At 45.2% G+C, this 17,527-nt stretch overlaps 1 protein-coding gene across 2 annotated transcripts in view; it reads left to right on the top strand.

Moving 5' to 3' along the window:
- The window catches only part of ALDH18A1 (aldehyde dehydrogenase 18 family member A1), a 41,338-nt gene extending 24,474 nt beyond the window's left edge, over window positions 1-16,864 (top strand). For both annotated transcript variants that reach the window (XM_061402916.1, XM_061402915.1), the window contains exons 9-18: window positions 373-517; window positions 1,108-1,181; window positions 2,342-2,435; window positions 4,864-5,084; window positions 7,164-7,301; window positions 9,742-9,937; window positions 10,037-10,158; window positions 12,042-12,228; window positions 13,497-13,592; window positions 15,812-16,864. In XM_061402916.1, the coding sequence (XP_061258900.1) occupies window positions 373-517; window positions 1,108-1,181; window positions 2,342-2,435; window positions 4,864-5,084; window positions 7,164-7,301; window positions 9,742-9,937; window positions 10,037-10,158; window positions 12,042-12,228; window positions 13,497-13,592; window positions 15,812-15,993 (1,455 nt within the window). In that variant the 3' untranslated portion in view covers window positions 15,994-16,864. The remainder of the gene's footprint in view (window positions 1-372; window positions 518-1,107; window positions 1,182-2,341; window positions 2,436-4,863; window positions 5,085-7,163; window positions 7,302-9,741; window positions 9,938-10,036; window positions 10,159-12,041; window positions 12,229-13,496; window positions 13,593-15,811) is intronic.
- The last annotated feature ends 663 nt before the right edge of the window (window positions 16,865-17,527 follow it).

The raw sequence follows: 17,527 nt of genomic DNA, 5'->3' as shown, positions 1-17,527 counted from the left end.
GCACATACTTAAATTGCTTAGTATCACACTGTATTTTCTTTGTTTTTACATGTTTAAAGTGCAGGGGTCTAGACCCTGCAAAGGTCTGGATCACGAAGTATTGAATACTTAAGTGAGTGCCGTTTCAGATATCCCTGAACCTGTGTGATTAATGGTTGTATCATCATGTGTGTTATACTTGTACCTAACCAGAATTTCATAGTCAGTAATGAATAAATGCCATTTGGATGTATTATTATCATCTTAATTGTTCTTTTTAAATATTAGTAAAATTTCTAGATATAATTTGGAATAAAAATCTGTTTCTATACTTACTGGTAAAAATAAATTAAAGGTCTGAATCTCATCCATGGATCTAACTTCTCCCATTAGGTGAAAGCGGCTCTCTGGGCTTTACAAGGTGGTACTTCTGTGGTCATTGCCAATGGGACCCACCCCAAGGTGTCCGGGCATGTCATCACAGACATTGTGGAGGGAAAGAAAGTTGGTACCTTCTTTTCCGAAGTAAAACCTGCAGGTAAGTAGTTCTTCGTAGTGTCCCGTGGTCTGTGGATGATAGCTAGTGCCTCCACGGCCTAGATGGGGCTGAAGACAGAGCTCTCCTAGGAGGAGAGCTCACAAAATTGATGTGCTAATAGTATGAAACATGGTGTAGTTTTGAACACTGCTTGCAAAATTGGATTCTCCTATGTTTTTGTAAAACTTACCTAACCTGACTAACTAAGCCTCCTTTTCTTGCTAAAATCATCAAGTTAAAGAATATAAGTATCCATTTTCTCAACAAACATTTGCTAGGCCCATGCTGGATGCCAGGTGCTAGGGAACACTAGAGATGCAAAGATGCATAACAAATGGTGTGTGTGCTCTCAGATGTTCAAAACGTCAGCATTGTCATATAATCTACATTCAGCAATGCAAACACATTAGAAAATTTAAGCCAAAGTGGAATAGAGAACTCCAAAAGATGTAAATCTTATTGACAGGTTCTTGTGTTTCTTCCTGAGTTAATCTGGTATGCTCATCTGCCAGTTTATTGGTAAGAGTGATCTCTGGATGTGAAACAAGCATGTCATGACCGTGAGCTGATGTCTGCACATGTTCTTACAGGCCCTACTGTGGAGCAGCAGGGAGAAATGGCTCGATCAGGAGGAAGGATGTTGGCCACTTTGGAACCTGAGCAGGTAATAATCTTTGCTGATAGTTCTGTTGGTTTTCAGAGCAAGTCATGCTGTGAGGTTTAGTGCACAGTCAAGCCTGCTGTTTCTCCATCTATTCCTCAGGTCCCATAGACTTAAATCTGGGTAATAAGTGTGATTCAGATTTATTTTGCCCTTTTTCTCGATTTCATTTTCTCCTCTGTCTTTTATAGGCTGAAGTCTGAGGTAGCTTGGCATCATTATGATGTTTTGATCAAAAGTATCATGAAAATCATGAGACCAGAGAGGATCCCTAATCCTGCCACATACTGGGCAGGGAAATGTAGGAAAGTAACTTATCCCAACTCACCCAAATCACGTAGCTTACCTACAAGATGGAAGCTTCAGTCTGCTCCATAGCTTAGCCCTGCCCTGTCTGCAGTGATTCAGTCAGTTGAAGTAGCAGATGCAATAAAATGTGAGAAAGTTGGGTGGAAGCGGGGGCTGGCTCCCTGACAGTTGTGATGTTAAGGCTAGATTTGAAAGTGATGTATATAGGTTTCTTCTGAGGAGTTCTTTGGCCTGAGAATGGAAAAGAAAATTTGAAATAACTACAAGTAAAGAAAGGAAAGCCCAAGAGGACCTTAGTTTCTCTTTCTCTTTAGTCACTTCTTTTACTCCTTCAATAATCACTACTCTGATTTTCTATGTCTTCTCATCTAGGTGGGTAAGGATTGGGGTCTCCTCCAGCATTCAGGACTGGATTTTTACATTAATTGTCATTAATAATTGTCAAAAAAGAACTAGATGCAAAAACTTAACCTGGGAAATCAGGTATACAGCTTGTGCTGTTAAATAAGTGCAGTGTGTATATCATGCTGATTCCAAGTGCTGGCCCATCTCATCAGTGAACCAAATAATGCATGCCTTCTCCCCAAACACAAGGCCACGGTTTGTTAATCATCATGATCAGGAGTGGTACAAGAGGAAGAAAAGTGGAAAGATTAGTACTGAGAGAGGAAGGAAAAATGAGGGGAGTGGTGGTAGGGAATGAATGAATGAAGTAAGGAGATTTCAGTCATTGTTAATGGGATTTAGGAGCAAGGCCTGGCACACTCAGAAGAGTAAGTCTAAAAGTGTAATGTGCATTCTTCATGAGTTAACATGTTTGCTTATTTGTGTTAATCTTTTACCTTTCTTCCTAGAGAGCAGAGATTATCCATCACCTGGCCGATCTGTTGACAGACCAGCGAGATGAGATCCTGTTAGCCAACAAAAAAGACTTGGAGGAGGCCGAAGGTAAAGAGCAGGCAGCTGAGTCAGTGTTACGGAGGGATTTGTTTTGGGTTTTAGTCTTTGTTTTACCAATAATTCTTACATCATAGTCTGCCCAAAGATAAGATCGTTATGGAAGAAATTATATATTACACATCATTTTTTATTGCGGGTTGGTGGCTGGTATTCGTTGGGATTTTTTAAGTACATCTACTACCTCCACCCCCTTTCTTAGATATTCTGTACAACACCCACCCACCCCTCACCTGCTGAGGGGCTTTTTGCATTCCCCACACATCACAAGTCAGAAAGGAAAAAGACTGAGGACCGCACTATTTTAGACATTCAGCTAATAGCAGATAGCATTTACTGAGGCCTTTGTGTTGCTGGGTATTATGCTAAGGAATTAACAGGCAGGATCTCATTTTCTCTTTAGAATATGGTGCCTATAAAGTAGCTACTATTTATTATCCCTGTTATACAGAGGAGAAAACTAAAGTAGAAAGAAGTTGTTAACATGCCTAAAACCATAGTCAGTGACAGATCTGGGAACCAAACCCAGATGGACAGTGTATATAAGAATAGTGGAAATAGTTCGTGCAGCCTGTGGTAACAGATAGCTTTATCTCCTTAACCAGCATGTAGTCTGCCATCCAGAAATGCCCTGGAGGTCCTAATGATAGATTCCCTTTAAAAAAACCTTGCAGGGCTCATCAATGTTACTTTCATTCCTTAAAACATTTTTGAGCCATTACCTTGGAACTTTCTTTGGACTTTACATCCGGTCTTTTGAAATTTTGCAGTATTGGAAAACCACAAAAAATTTCATAAATGGAAGAAATCTTTTTTGACATCTTACTGAAATCTTTAGTTTAAAAGAATTAAAACCCACAGAGATTAAAGCTGCTGCTTAAGATCACACACCTAGTTGTCGGCAGAGCTCTGACTTCTGATCCCAGTTCTCTCTCTCTAGAAATCCATAAGGACACACATGACCTAAGAACAAAGCCTAGCGTATACATGAGCATAGTAATTGCCTTTGATTCGGCGAGCCCAGTTTAGGAAATTTATCCTAGGAAAAGATCGCAAGAGGAAAAAACAGCTCTGCGTGTAAAGATTCTTTAAAAAAGAAAAAAAAAAAAAGATTCTTAGAGCAGGATTATTTATCCCAATGAAAACTGGAAACAATCTGAGTGTTTAATAACATTGGTACAGTTATGTGCATTGAACTGTATCAAGTCAATGGGATGTTAAGTAGTAATTAAATTATTTTGGCAACATGGAAAATGCATATGCACTATGAGGTGACAAACTAGAGTGTAATAGTTAATATGCAGTACAATTAAAACTTGATTTTTAGCACATGGGGGAAAATGAAGAAAATTAATATAATTGGTTGATGAAATTATGGTTTCATTTTTTTTTTTCTTAATAAAAGGTTGGTTGCTCCACTCCAAAGTAAAAGTCTTTTTATTATTTTGTCTTGGTGGTTATGACTATAACAAAGAAGGGGAAATTTTTCATAGTGTCATTCAACGTTAATCATAATAATGATTTGTGGTGTGTGTGTGTGCTTAGTCATGTATGACTCTTTGCAACCCCATGGACTCTAGCCCGCCAGGCTTCTCTGTCTGTGGCATTTTCCAGGCAAGAATGCTGGAGTGAATTGCCATTCCCTTCGCCAGATCTTCCCGACCTAGGAGTCAAACCCAGGTCTCCTGCGTTGCAAGCAGATTCTTTTCCATCTGAGCCACCAAGGAAGCCCAGTGATTATTTGTGATATGTGATTCCAAATGGTTTTCCTGACTGCATGTGTATACGTGTATATATATAAATGTGTGTATGTGTGTGTTAAGAGAGATAATCAAACAATGCATACTGTTAAATTTAAACTTACCATAATTCTGTTTTATTTTAAAAGAAAACATCTTTACTTCTACCTATTATAAAACAAATTCACTTGTTATAAACAGATAGATCATCACTGTTCTTAAAGCTTTCTGACGTGTCTGTGCACATATATGTGAAATATGTGATAATTAGGGTCATATCATGCATGCTTTTTATGGTTTGCCTTTTACTAGACAGCTTTCCATATCAGTATAGCAACTGCATTGTAGCCCATTGTGTGAATCTATGGGTAGAATCCAGTTCCCACTACTATAAAAATGCTGTGGTAAGTATCCACCTTACATGCAGATTTGCTCATGAAAATGATAAATTTCTGGAACTGAAGTTGCTGCCACCAAGCTCATGGGTGTCCACACCTTTACATGAGGATGTAAGCTGCCAAACTGCCCCTCCCAGCAAAGCTCTGTAAATGACATGTCCTTGTCTCCCCAAGACCCCCTGAGTTCCTTGTCTGCTCCTAACACAGTGCCACGTGTTCAGTAAAACAGCTGTAACCCACCCAGGTCTACTGCTTCATCGTGTACTCTTCACACCTCTTCAGGGAGACTTGCAACTCCTCTGCTGAAACGTTTGAGCCTCTCCACATCTAAATTGAACAGCCTAGCCATCGGTCTGCGGCAGATTGCGGCCTCCTCCCAGGACAGTGTGGGGCGGGTTTTGCGCCGGACTCGAATTGCGAAAGACTTGGAACTAGAACAAGTCACTGTCCCAATTGGAGTTTTATTGGTCATCTTCGAATCTCGCCCTGACTGCCTGCCCCAGGTATGTGACTAATGCTGGCCATTGGAGTAGGGAATTGGAGGAAGAATGTCTTTTCAGGACTCGAGATAAATGTCCTAGAGGAAAAAAAAAAAAAATCTCCTAGAGATATCTTTCGTTTCCCTTCCTTCCACCCCTTCGCCCTCCCTCCTTCCCTTCCTTCCTTTCTTTCCCTAGAGATAGTTTTTGAGACTTTATTCTCATGTTGCCCTTAAGGCAATTTATATTTTTGATTCTTCCAGTAATTCTAAAAATAATTCATGTGTCCATTTTACAGTAGAAAAAACCTTAAGCTTATAGAAGTCAATACTCCTGTCACACTTTTAAGGATGGAGCTAAACCTTGAGCCCAGATGAATCTCCCATTTGGTGATGATTCCATGCATCTGCTGCAGGGGGCACAGGTTCAATCCCTAGTCAGGGAACTAAGATCCCATATGCTGCACAGTACAGCCAAAAAGATAAAAACTTAGTTCACCGGAGCACCTTGTTCCCTGACCACAGAGTGTCTGCCACCCTGCTGTAGGCTCATTCATCTAATAGCTGGTTTTGCGCATTTGAAAAAGACCATTTAATATCAGTGACACAGATGGCTTCCTGTAGGTGCATCTCTTAGGAAGAAGAACTTTCAGTAGTTGATGGAGCCTAACATGTGAGCCCTTTAGGAAATCTGAAAAATCACAGTCTGTAATTGTGGAGAAACCATGTGGCAAAGATCTTGCCAAGCAGCCATGCTCTGAAGTATAAGATGGAATTAGAGGGTGGCTTGTTTGTGGCCCTAAATAATTCCCAGAAATCTGGAACCAGTTCCCCACTGGACTGACAACAGGATGATACCAGCTCTTTCTTTGCACTAGCCCCAAAGTTTCAAAGAGAGATTCTGTTTAGAAACAAACAAAGAAACAGAACCTTTTCTTCTAGGGCGTATGTGACCCTGGGAGTCCCACATGCTTTGTGGAGGCTGCTCCCTGACGTGATCTAAAACCAGCCGGTCCACTAAGGGGCTCTCATACCGTTGTGGTCTGTCCTCAGCCTGTGGCTGGTGCTGCCACACAGTCCCCTCTGTGTGCGTATCTGTCTCATGAAGAACCCCTAGAGATAACTGTCCGCTGGTAGAAATGGGTCCTAAGTTGCTCTACAGGCCATGTCCATGAAGTTTTTCTGCCACCTTTTATCCATACTAACGAATACTTCACTAGGAAAAAGTTTCTTCTTATCCAGTTACAGCTGAGATTTCTCACCTGGGATCTTAACCTTGGACAGCATCACGGAATCCATGAATCCTGAAAATTACATGCAGAATGCTGTGTGTTTCTGCATTTATCTGGGAAAAGTTAACATAATTTTTGGAAGAGGTTCATGAGCAACAAAAACAAAAAAGGAGTAAGAATTATTATTCTGGAGATAAACATGTTCAAGCAAGTTTTATTTTGTAAAGTTTCTTTTGATATATTACAAAAGCCCGAAGATTTTCATTCATCCCTAGAGCATTCAGAAGGTTCAGCTTCAGGCCTCATCAGTGTCATTAGCCCTTCACTCCCAAAGGGTAACTAACTCTCCTTCTAGATGGCCTGCTTTGTCCTGCCAGCAGTCTCTGCGACAGCTGTGCAGGGGCTCAGCACCAGACATTAGAGCTCTCAGAGCAATGATAGGGCCATGGTAGGGTGTGACCAGAGATGCTGCATAGCCTCAGGTGCTGCTGACTCAGGTGGAGAAACACCTAAGTTAGGCTCCTGAGCACCTGTGGCTGGAGAGGGTAGGGCCTGTGTGACCCTGGGCACTTAACTTGGGTTACTTCGTAACGGTGCTAAGGGAGCTGTATAGTACAGTTTCTTAAGATCTGTGCTTTGGCTCTGGGGTAAAGTTCCCCAGCCCTGCCACTTATAAGCTGTGTGTGTCCTTGAGGAATTACCAACCTCTCTGGCCTCCAGTGTCCTTGTCTGTAAAGCAGTGGATAAAGCAGGGACTTAATTCACTGGAACGTTGTAAAGGTTAAACACGGTAGACCTTATAAAGTGATCAGCACAGTGCTTGGCACAGAAAATATGCTCAGTGTTTCACTGCATTCCTCTTTGATCTGCAGGTGGCAGCCTTGGCTATAGCAAGTGGTAATGGCTTGTTACTCAAAGGAGGGAAGGAGGCCTCGCACAGCAACCGAATCCTTCACCTCCTGACCCAGGAGGCCCTCTCAATCCATGGAGTCAAGGAAGCTGTACAGCTGGTAGGTTCCTGGGAATGAGCTAGGTCAGGCCCAGAGGAGCCGGGCCAGGTCTTTGGGTGTTTGAAGCAAAGCTCAGGCTGCAGAAGGCCAAGCCACTTGTTTAGGCAGGCTTGACTGGAGGAGCAGCAGGTCTTGTGTGCCTGTGACGTTGGACAGCGCTGGTGCTGCCTTGGCCCAGGTTGGGTGGCTCATGAAGGTCCCTCTCACACAGCTGTGTTCTGGTACCACTGATTGACAGGAATCATTCTTGAGGTCATAGGCAGCAGGAATACCAGACCTAGAGTGTGAGGCCTGTGCTCTGCTCACTGGCAGTGATGTAGGCCAGATATGTGTTATGAAAGTTTGTCAGAAACCATCATGCAGCTTTTATGAGGTCATGCTATTAACACTGTTATTGTTATGGTCATTATTTTAACAGTTGTGTCACTCTCCTCAACCGTCCAGTGGAGGTTTTGAACTACTATTGAGCACCTACTGTGGACACAGCACTTTCATCCATCATTTCATTTAATCCTCACAACAACCCTGTGAAAAGGATACCATTAATTATTAGGTCCATTTTCTAGATGGAAGAAAAATAGGCTCATTGGTAAAATAACACCCCAGAATCACTCAGAGTTGAGATTTGGATCCAAGCAGACTCCAGATCCTTCTCCTTTTCCCTTGAGGCCCACTCGTGTGTACATTCCAGAATACTGTTGGCTGCTGGTGGGGAGAGGGGTTGGTGTATCTACAAACCTGCCTCATTATGTGCTCCCTGCCAAGAAGCTGGGCTATTCTTACAGCAACATAGTGGATGGAAAGAGCACAGACTGTAGGGGTTTAGGTCTTGGCTGCACCATATCCTCATTTAATGTGACAGATTTCCTCCTTCTCCTCCTTCCTGTTGGTGTGTAACGTATATAAAGAATCCTTATCTTATGTGATGTATATGTATGCTCATTGCTCTTTGTGATCCTGTGGACTGTATGTAACCCACCAGGCTCCTCTGTCTGTGGAATTTTCCAGGCAAGAATACTGGAACAGGTTGCCATTTCCTACTCCAGGGGATCTTCCCGACCCAGGGATCAAACCCACGTCTCTTGTGTCTCCTCCATTGGCAGGTGGTTTCTTTACCACTGAGCCACCTGGGAAACCCATTGTGTCCATATATATATATACACACATGTATAAACCACCCGGACACATAACATTGCCAACACCTGAAAGTTTCCCTTTGCCCTTCCCCATCAGCATGCCCCACCCCCCACCATCGAACTTTTTTTTTTTTTAACTTCTTTCACATTCCATTTCTTTTGCCTATTCTTGAATTTCATGTAAGTGAAATCATACAGAATGCAGTCTTTCATCTGTATTCCTTTATTCATTATGTCCTCGAAATTCATTCTCATTGTTTCACCCAGCAGTAGTTTTCCTTTTTACTGCTGTATGCTGCTGCTACTGCTAAGTCGCTTCAGTCATGTCTGACTCTGTGTGACCCCATAGACGGCAGCCCACCAGGCTCCCCTGTCCCTGGGATTCTCCAGGCAAGAGCACTGGAGTGGGTTGCCATTTCCTTCTCCAATGCATGAAAGTGAAAAGTGAAAGGGAAGCCACTCAGTCGTGTCCAACTGTTCGCGACCCCATGGACTGCAGCCTACCAGGCTCCTCCGTCCATGGGATTCTCCAGGCAAGAGTACTGGAGTGGGTTGCCGTTACTGCTGTATAGTATTCCATTTATAAGCATGTACTACAGCTTGTCCTTTCTTCTGTTGATGAACATCAGGGTTGTTTCCAGTTTGGGGAGATGCAGATTGAAGTTGCTGTGAACCTTCTTGTAAATGTACTTCTATTGTTAGTAACACAACCATATTGGGGGAAATTAAAAATAAAGAGAAGGGAAAAAATGCACATAATCTTCAAGGTCTAACACAAGCACTTCAGTCAGTCCAACCAGCATCCTGGGGTAGGTTGTCAGCCCAAGTCATGGAGAACCGTGACTCCCTAGTAAGACCCAGCAGCATGTGTTAGGCTGTGATCAGGGAGCCAGTGGAGCAGCCACCTCCCTTTGTCACCCTCATAGCCTAGCATACTCTGTATCTTCTTGAACTTCCAGAGATCACACTTTGTACCTCTTCTGTCATCTTTAAAAGTATCCATCCTGTGTTTTGGCTCACTGTGGCCTAGGCCTGTCTTCTCTACCAGACTCCTGAGTTCTCTGAGGGCAGGGATCCTATTCTGCATGTTTTGTGATGTGGAGCACAGCACCTGACATGCAGAGTATAAGCATTTGCTGGACAACTTTTCAATTCCCATGATTCCTTGTTTTTGGAATAAGTTCTCACAGCATCAGACTTAGTTCTCAGGAGGTACAGGCATTTATCTGTGAAAGGGATGCTGCTACTTGCACAATTTGTGTGATCAAAAGTCATCTTCATCTTTTTATTCTCTACCTCTTCAGGTGAATACCAGAGAAGAAGTAGAAGATCTTTGCCGCTTAGACAAAATGATAGATCTGATCATTCCACGAGGCTCTTCTCAGCTGGTTAGAGACATCCAGAAAGCTGCTAAGGGCATCCCAGTGATGGGGCACAGTGAAGGCATCTGCCACATGTACGTGGATTCAGAGGCCAGTGTCGACAAGGTCACCAGGCTAGGTGAGCTCCATCAGGTCCCATCTCACGTGCGCAAAGTAGTTCTCATGTCCTCAGTGGCCCTGGTTCATGTTAATGGAAAAATTCTATATTCTCTTTCAGTTAGAGACTCCAAATGTGAATATCCAGCTGCCTGTAATGCTTTAGAGACTCTGTTAATCCACCGAGACCTGCTGAGAACACCATTATTTGACCAGATCATTGACATGCTGAGAGTGGAACAGGTAGGACAAGGCCATCACTTCCTGTCCTCACTCCCGAGATTTAGAAGCCTCTGGGATTAGACCGGGAGCAGCTGCCATTCCATTTAAGGCCATCTGAGAAGCAATGTTTTTGAGCATCTGCCATATACAAAGTTGTGTGCTGAGTACACAGAGTGAGTGAGACACGCCTGTGCCTCTAGAGGCTGGAAGAAACCCATACACAAATAGCTTCATTCCAAAGTGGAGTGTGTTCAGGGCTAAGAGGGTTCAAAGATAACGCTTATCACATGGCAGCCCACTGAATGGACTCTTTCCTGGCATAAAGTTTATGTTTCTGAACACACATTCCTGTTTGGGTTTGACTTGGAAAGATTATGCAGAAATGTTTTCAAGCCAAAAATTTACATATATCCTCCCCTCCACAAATGTCTTCAGTTACCAATATTAATGTGCTTATTAGTGCAGTGATTTTTAGCAGTGAGCAATTTGTATAATGTCTGCTCTGGATTATTTTCTCACTGTATCATTAAGATGATAAACTAGTGCCAGTAAGTTTTGAATATAAATGTGTGTTCCATCCTAAAATCCTAATTGCAAAGAAATAGACACTCTCCAGGTAAAAATGGACAATGTTAAATTTTCTGTCAGGACACATTTTAAGCTTTAATATCTGGTGTCATGGCGTCCTTTCAGAACTGTGTGAACTGGCACAGCAGTAGAGAGAGTGACTGCTAGCCTTGGTTGCTTTGACCCTGAGCATGTGTCTCTTCCCTTCCATCATTTTGCTGGAAAGGAAGGCTTCAATCAGCTTACAGATGTGGCATGGGAACCTGCAAGGACAGTTTAGAAAATGAAGATGTACCCCACAAATTACAAGGGAGATAGATCACATGGCCACTTATGTTTGGGGCCTGACTGCACACTAGTGGCCCGTTTGAGCACTGGTGTGTGCCAGGCACCACGCTGGACTGGACTGGACAAGAGGAAAGCTCTCTTGTATCCAGGAGTCAAACCTCCAGTTCTGATTCAGACAGACCCACAATGACATCAGTGCTTCTGAGCGTCGCCTGGACGTTCCTTAGTCAGAATGAGCCCGGGTGTGTACTTCTCAAAGCACCTTGTAACGCAGGAAGTAAAGCAGAGGGCACCTTGCACAGGGGTAGGGTTCCGGCCCCTAGGGAACCTGGTTGGATCCCAGGCCTGGAGGATGTGGGGCCCCAAATGGGAAACTGCAGGACCTTGGGAGCAATAGGGACCAGACAAATGGGGCTTGTTGGTACTTGAGCCAGTGCTTGATCTTGAAGAATTGTGACTGCGTCCTCAGTGACCAGCCCTCAGGATCCTTAAATTCCTCTAGCCAGGAGCGGGATTAGCCCCAAATCTGGGCCTGAGCTGAACCTGGATATGGCATCCAGCCTAACAAAGTCAGAAATCTAACAACTCACCACAGTTTGAAGTGGTTCCCAGCCAAGTATTGTTCTCCTCTAAAGCACACCTGGGACTTCTCTGGCAGAGGAAGAGAAGTGTGTTTGGAGCATCTCCCTCTTTCCGTCTGAGTCCAGTGCCTAAATCCCACATGCAGGGGATTGGTATTTCTTTAGTTATGTGTTCATTTCTGTAAAATGCCAGCAGTCAAGGGCTTACGAGACGTCCTGCTTAAATCCCTGCTCCACTTTTACTGGGGGCTGTTGCTAGCAAGTGACCGTCAGCATTTTCCAAAGCAGAGCGTTCTGGAGGATGGAGGCTGCCTCTAAAAGGAAGCAGGGGCCGTTTTGGTTTCTAGGCCCCATGATCCCTAGGCTCATCATCTCTAGACTCACCTTGCTGTTGGATCCAGAAGGAGGAGTATGCACTGCCTGTTTTTGCTGTGTTTATGTCATTGCCCCCAACTTCCTCTGCCCCAGGTGAAGATTCATGCAGGCCCCAAGTTCGCCTCTTATCTGACCTTCAGCCCGTCTGAAGTGAAGTCCCTCCGAACTGAGTACGGGGACCTGGAGCTGTGCATTGAAGTGGTGGACAGCGTGCAGGACGCCATCGACCACATCCACAAGTATGGCAGCTCACACACGGATGTCATCGTCACGGAGAACGGTCAGTGCGCAAAGGCAACAGCACTCAGGGTCTGCTGTGTCTGCCTTGATCTCCAAGCCAGCCTTGCTCCGCTCAGCCCCTCTGGGCCTGCAGGAAAACACAGTCTCAGTGGGCTGCTGATAGTGCCCAGGGTTGGCGGCACTTGCTGGTTCACTGAGTGCTTGTATATCTGTTACCCTGTTGTGTTGTCACAGTGGCCCTGGGAGGAAACAGGGAAGAAGTAATTCGCTCCACTTCAAACAGGGTTCACCATGTGTCAGAGTCATCACTGTTTAACCCATGCAGCAGTCTTTCCAGATTGCTGGAATAAGCCCATTTTATAGCTGAGGAAGGGCTTCTCAGGTGGCACTAGTGGTAAAGAACCTGCCTGCCTGATGCAGGAGACGTAAGAGATGCAGGTTTGATCCCTGGGTCAGGGAAGATCCCCTGGAGGAAGGCATGGCAACCCACTCCAGTATTCTTGCCTGGAGAATCCCATGGACAGAGGAGCCTAGCGGGCTACAGTCCATGGGGTCTCAAAGAGTTGGACACGACTGAAGTGACTTAGCACACGTGCACGCAGGTGAGGAAACCAAGATTCCAGAGGTTAGGCAGAGAACCAACTAGCATAGGACAAAACCAGCTCTACACAGTTACTCGTTCCTTCCCCATGTGATCACTGAAAGGCACGCCTGGGTGTCAGGCACGGGAGACTGACCTATGGTCAAGGAGAAGCCGGTGTGGCCCCTCAGGGAACTTCCAGTCAGTTTACTGAGGAATCACAGCACCACCAGTGAGAACAGCTAGTGCTTACTAAGCGCTTGCCATCCGCTAGGTCTGGGACGAGTACTCCCCAGCTGTAAGTTCATTATGTCCTCTCCACAAGCTGGGAATGAGGTAATGGTGTCAGTCCTCGTTGATCTCAGGCATCGGTTCAGAGACTTGCCCACAGTCACCCAGCTAATGGGTGTGGAGTTGGAGTTGAGACTTAAGGATTTGGCTCAGAGCCTAGAAACAGTGTAGACAGGCCATTGCCACTCTGAGGGTATGTCTGCAGGGAGATCTGGATTTTAATCCAGTCTGTCTCATGTACCTACTGCTTTGGCAGCATGACTAATGAAGCAGGTTTGCTGTCTTCCTGTTTCAGATATTCACAAGTCTGTATGTTTAATATTCAGGGAAGTACCCCAGGGGCCTGGGCCCTGACCTAGTCAGGCCCTGTTGAGTGGCTGGAAGCAGGGATCGTTTTCCCAGCCATCCTAACTCAATTTCTTCTCATTATGCTGCAGAGAAGACAGCTGAGTTCTTCCTCCAGCATGTGGACAGTGCCTGTGTGTTCTGGAATGCCAGCACTCGCTTCTCTGATGGCTACCGCTTCGGACTGGGTAAGAACGAGTCTGGTCGGAGAGAAAGCAGTCCCTTGTGGATCACTTTGTGGCCCAAGGAGCATAGTGAGGTGGAGGAGCCGCCTGGCGTTTACAGTCACAAATGCGGTCAGGATGATGGAGACAGACTGAGGGAAAGTGGGTTTATGAGAGAGAATGGTCACAGCTGCCATGAACGGGTAGAAGTCCCGTGTTCCACGCACTTCACAGGTTAAGAAGGCAGGTATTTGTATTTCCTTTTTCATGGATGAGGATGCTAGGATTTAAAGAAATGAAGTAACTTGCCCAAAGTCACGCAGCTGGTGTTCAGACCCAGAGCTGCTTGAGTTCAGAGCCTGGCTCACTCCCTCCTCTTTTGGCAGACCACAACATGTCTGCATGCGTGGGTTGTGACAGGTGTGCATCCAGGGTCCCATGAGGGCACTGCCACTGCAGGCTTACTCCTTCAGAGAGACACATCCAGGTTGCCTTAGAGATAGGAATCCCCCCAAGGATAGGAAAAAAGAAGGCATTACTACTGCCTATGCTGGGCTGAAGTATAAGCATCAGAAATAAACAGGTAAGCCCAGAGGTGCAAGGTTGACTTCTAAAACAGACTTTGAAATACAAGGTTTTGGAAAGGCACCCTCCCCCTTTCTGTCATTACTAGTAAAATCTCCATTCCCCCGGTAGTATAAGGATTTTTCAGACAGTCTCTGATTTTCAGGGGTACCCTTATACAAAGCTCCAGTAAGGCATTTATGGCACATCTGACAATTATTTCAGCTACTTAAAACATTTTAACTCCTCTGAACGTTTGAATAGAGAACTGCCTAGAGGAATAATTCTCACTGAATTATGAAACGTTAAAGGGAATTTTGCTTAGTTATTCTTAGTCCTTGGGCTCTTTATTTTTAATTCCCATGTTTTTATTTTTATTTTTTTTTCCCATGTTTTTAAAGAAGAAATAACACACTTGTAAGGGCTGAGGTTCCCAGCATTCAAGTGAAGGTCCAAAATGGGGGAGGAGCAAAGACCACTGCCTTGTCTTCCCATCAGTCACTCAGAGCAAAAGCTCAGACTCTGGTTGAGTAAATTCCTGTGAAATGCATGAATAATAGTGACAGATGATATTTACTGAGCATTTACTAGATTTCCAACACCATGCATAAGTACATCACATGCATTATCTCAGTTCTACATAATGGATTCTATTATTTTCCTGCTTTTCCAAAAGAAAAAACTGAAGCAAGAGATGGTTAGGCAGTATGCCCATAGTCATGTGGTCTCTATGCTGTTAAACCAGAGTTTGAAGCCAGTGGTTAGTCTCCTTGCCAGCCAGTGCCCTAGGCACCTCTTTGCTGCCTGCAGCACCACTCCACTGCTGTCCACTAGCTGGCTGCTTCTCATTGTTCGGGTTTCAGCCAAAGACAGCTCCTCAGGGAGGCTCCCCCTGACCACCCTGTCCCAGGTGCTGCCACCCTGCCAGTCTCTATCCCAGCACCCTCCACTGCACCCCATCACCACATGCAATTATTTGCTGAGGTGTTCTCTGGCTGCCTTGCCTACAAGAATACAAGCTCCATGAATTGCATCAGTTATTCACATAGCTTATCCCCAGGGCCTAGCCCAGTGCCTGCTCAGTAAAGTTGGGATGAGCAGGGGAGCTCTGCCTCCACTGCATACAGTGCAGACCACCACGCCAGACCCAGAAAAAGCCTCGATGCCCCACATCTGAGGCTGGAGCAGGAGGAAGGGAAAGGAACAGTGTCCTTTCGTGTATTCAGTCACTGTCTTATGAGCACCTACCAGCTGAGCATTCTGGGGAATATCTAGAGCATGTCCCTTACTATCTAGGGTTTGAAGGATACTTAGGGAGATAAAACCTCTGTACATTGTTGTACACTTCAAACAATGCCCAGATATCAGATAATGGTATGCAATCCAGACACAAGACAGATGTCAGAGACAGCACTTGTGGAGTTGTCAAAATGCACTGCAAATAAAATATGAAAGAGAAACCCGTGGAGTCTGTTTCATTAGAAGAAGGGGCCTGACCACGATTTACAGTGAGCAGAGAACATGTTTACGGGGAGAGTGGAAGTCAGGCCAACCTAGGGAGGGTAGGTCAGCGGAGGAAAGGGAGAGGATGCCAAGTGAGGAGAAGGAAGAGATGGTCTGGTGGGTAGACAGGAAGCAGTCTGGGCAAAGCTGCTTCCTCAATCTTTGCTTTCCTGCAGGAGCTGAAGTGGGAATAAGTACATCTCGAATCCACGCCCGGGGGCCAGTGGGACTAGAAGGACTACTGACTACCAAGTGGCTGCTTCGAGGGCAGGACCACGTGGTCTCGGACTTCTCAGAGCACGGAAGTTTAAAGTACCTTCATGAGAACCTCCCTATTCCTCAGCGAAACACCAACTGAGAGCCTTCAGAGGAGAGCCGGGTGTATTCCGAGGGGTCTTCACAGTGAAGCTCATCTCAAGCATCTGGGGGGTGAGCCCGGTCTTGTCTCCCACCTCCTGGTAGGACCTGCCTGTTGGAAAGTGCACCTCCATGCTTCTGGGCTGTGTGGCGAGATCAGTCTGGGCTAAGCACTCACGTTCCAGCGCCCCCCCCCCCCCCCGCCTTCTCTTTTTTTCTTTTCTCTTTAAGTTAGAAAATAATTGCTCTAGATAGGGATTTTGCATAGTTGCTGCAGAGAGGGACTTTGCTTCACATAGTGCAATTCCTTTTGATGATAAAAATAGAAAGGTGCGGTTTTCCCACATAAAAGGCAATGGAAAAATCACAGTCGCTTTTTACCTTTTATCACCTCAATGAGGTAGAGTCTCTCTTGGCATGTGGTTGTTACAAGAGCCAGTCGTACCTGACAAGTCTCTCCACATTTCATTTCTTTCACATTCTTGGTCTTTAAAAATGAGAGATTTGGAATTTGGAGAGGGGCAGTTCTTATTAGCATTTTCATCCGAAACAGTCACAGAGATGGACTGAATCATTTGTACTGGGCAGGTTGGCCTTCTGTATTTATTTGTGGAGTGAATATAAAAAGCTTTCTAGCTGCTTGGTAGCCTCTCCGGATCCAGAGCTCAGTCCTACTTGTGACGTGGTTGGAGCCAAAGCTGTGGATGGGAGGTGCAAGTTGGAGGATGAAGTACCTACCGCCATTGTGCTTGAAATTTTTATGAGTTATTTTGTCATCCTGTCCTTTCTCTCTGAAACAAAAAATTAGAGAATTATTTTAATACTTTGGATTCTTCACCCCTTTTTGAGAAATAAAGTTCTTATGAAAAGCCTGTGCGCACTATTTAAGTTCTGTGACTCCTTGTTGCCCCCGTCCTCTCCCCTCCCTTGTGCTCTCACACCCTGCTCTGACACAGCCTCTTCTCTGAACACTGATTGGCCTCAGCGGTGTCAGGTGTTGGTGGGAGCAGCACAGGCAGATCCCCACGGGGAGGGACTTAGTCTGAGGAAAGGAGAGATGAAGCCCCAGGACCCTAGGGACTGAAAACATGGTGATGGTCTGAAGTTGAGCGTGCTGTCCTCGTGCTGGGTCCACACGGCCTTAGGGTCGCCTGCTATGCTGACAGTTCTGATCTCTCCCTCCTTCCATCCTGTTCTTAACGCCCTTGGTGCCTGATAGTCTGCAGTTGAAAGATTTCTTCTCTCATGGGGGCCCTTCCAAAGAAATAAGCATTCACTTACATGTTTCTTCTTATCCTCTGAGAATGTTTTATGAGCACAAGAATTATGGTGTCATGGGGAGCATGTTCCCAGGCTGGCTCCAGATGCTACCTCTCATCCAGACCCTTACATGGTCGGCCACGTTACCCTGCCTGCCCTGCCCCCTGAGTGGGGAGTTCTGGCATAGCTTGCCTGAAAAGGCAATAAACATAGCTGCCTGAAACTGTATGGCAAGTACCACAATCAGCTCCCAACCAGACAACAAATGCCCCTGG

This window comes from Bos javanicus, chromosome 26 (genome assembly GCF_032452875.1).
Source record: "Bos javanicus breed banteng chromosome 26, ARS-OSU_banteng_1.0, whole genome shotgun sequence".
Classification (NCBI taxonomy): domain Eukaryota; kingdom Metazoa; phylum Chordata; class Mammalia; order Artiodactyla; family Bovidae; genus Bos; species Bos javanicus.
The sequence above is the reverse complement of the archived record's forward strand: the minus strand, read 5'-3'. Positions and strand labels throughout refer to the sequence as shown.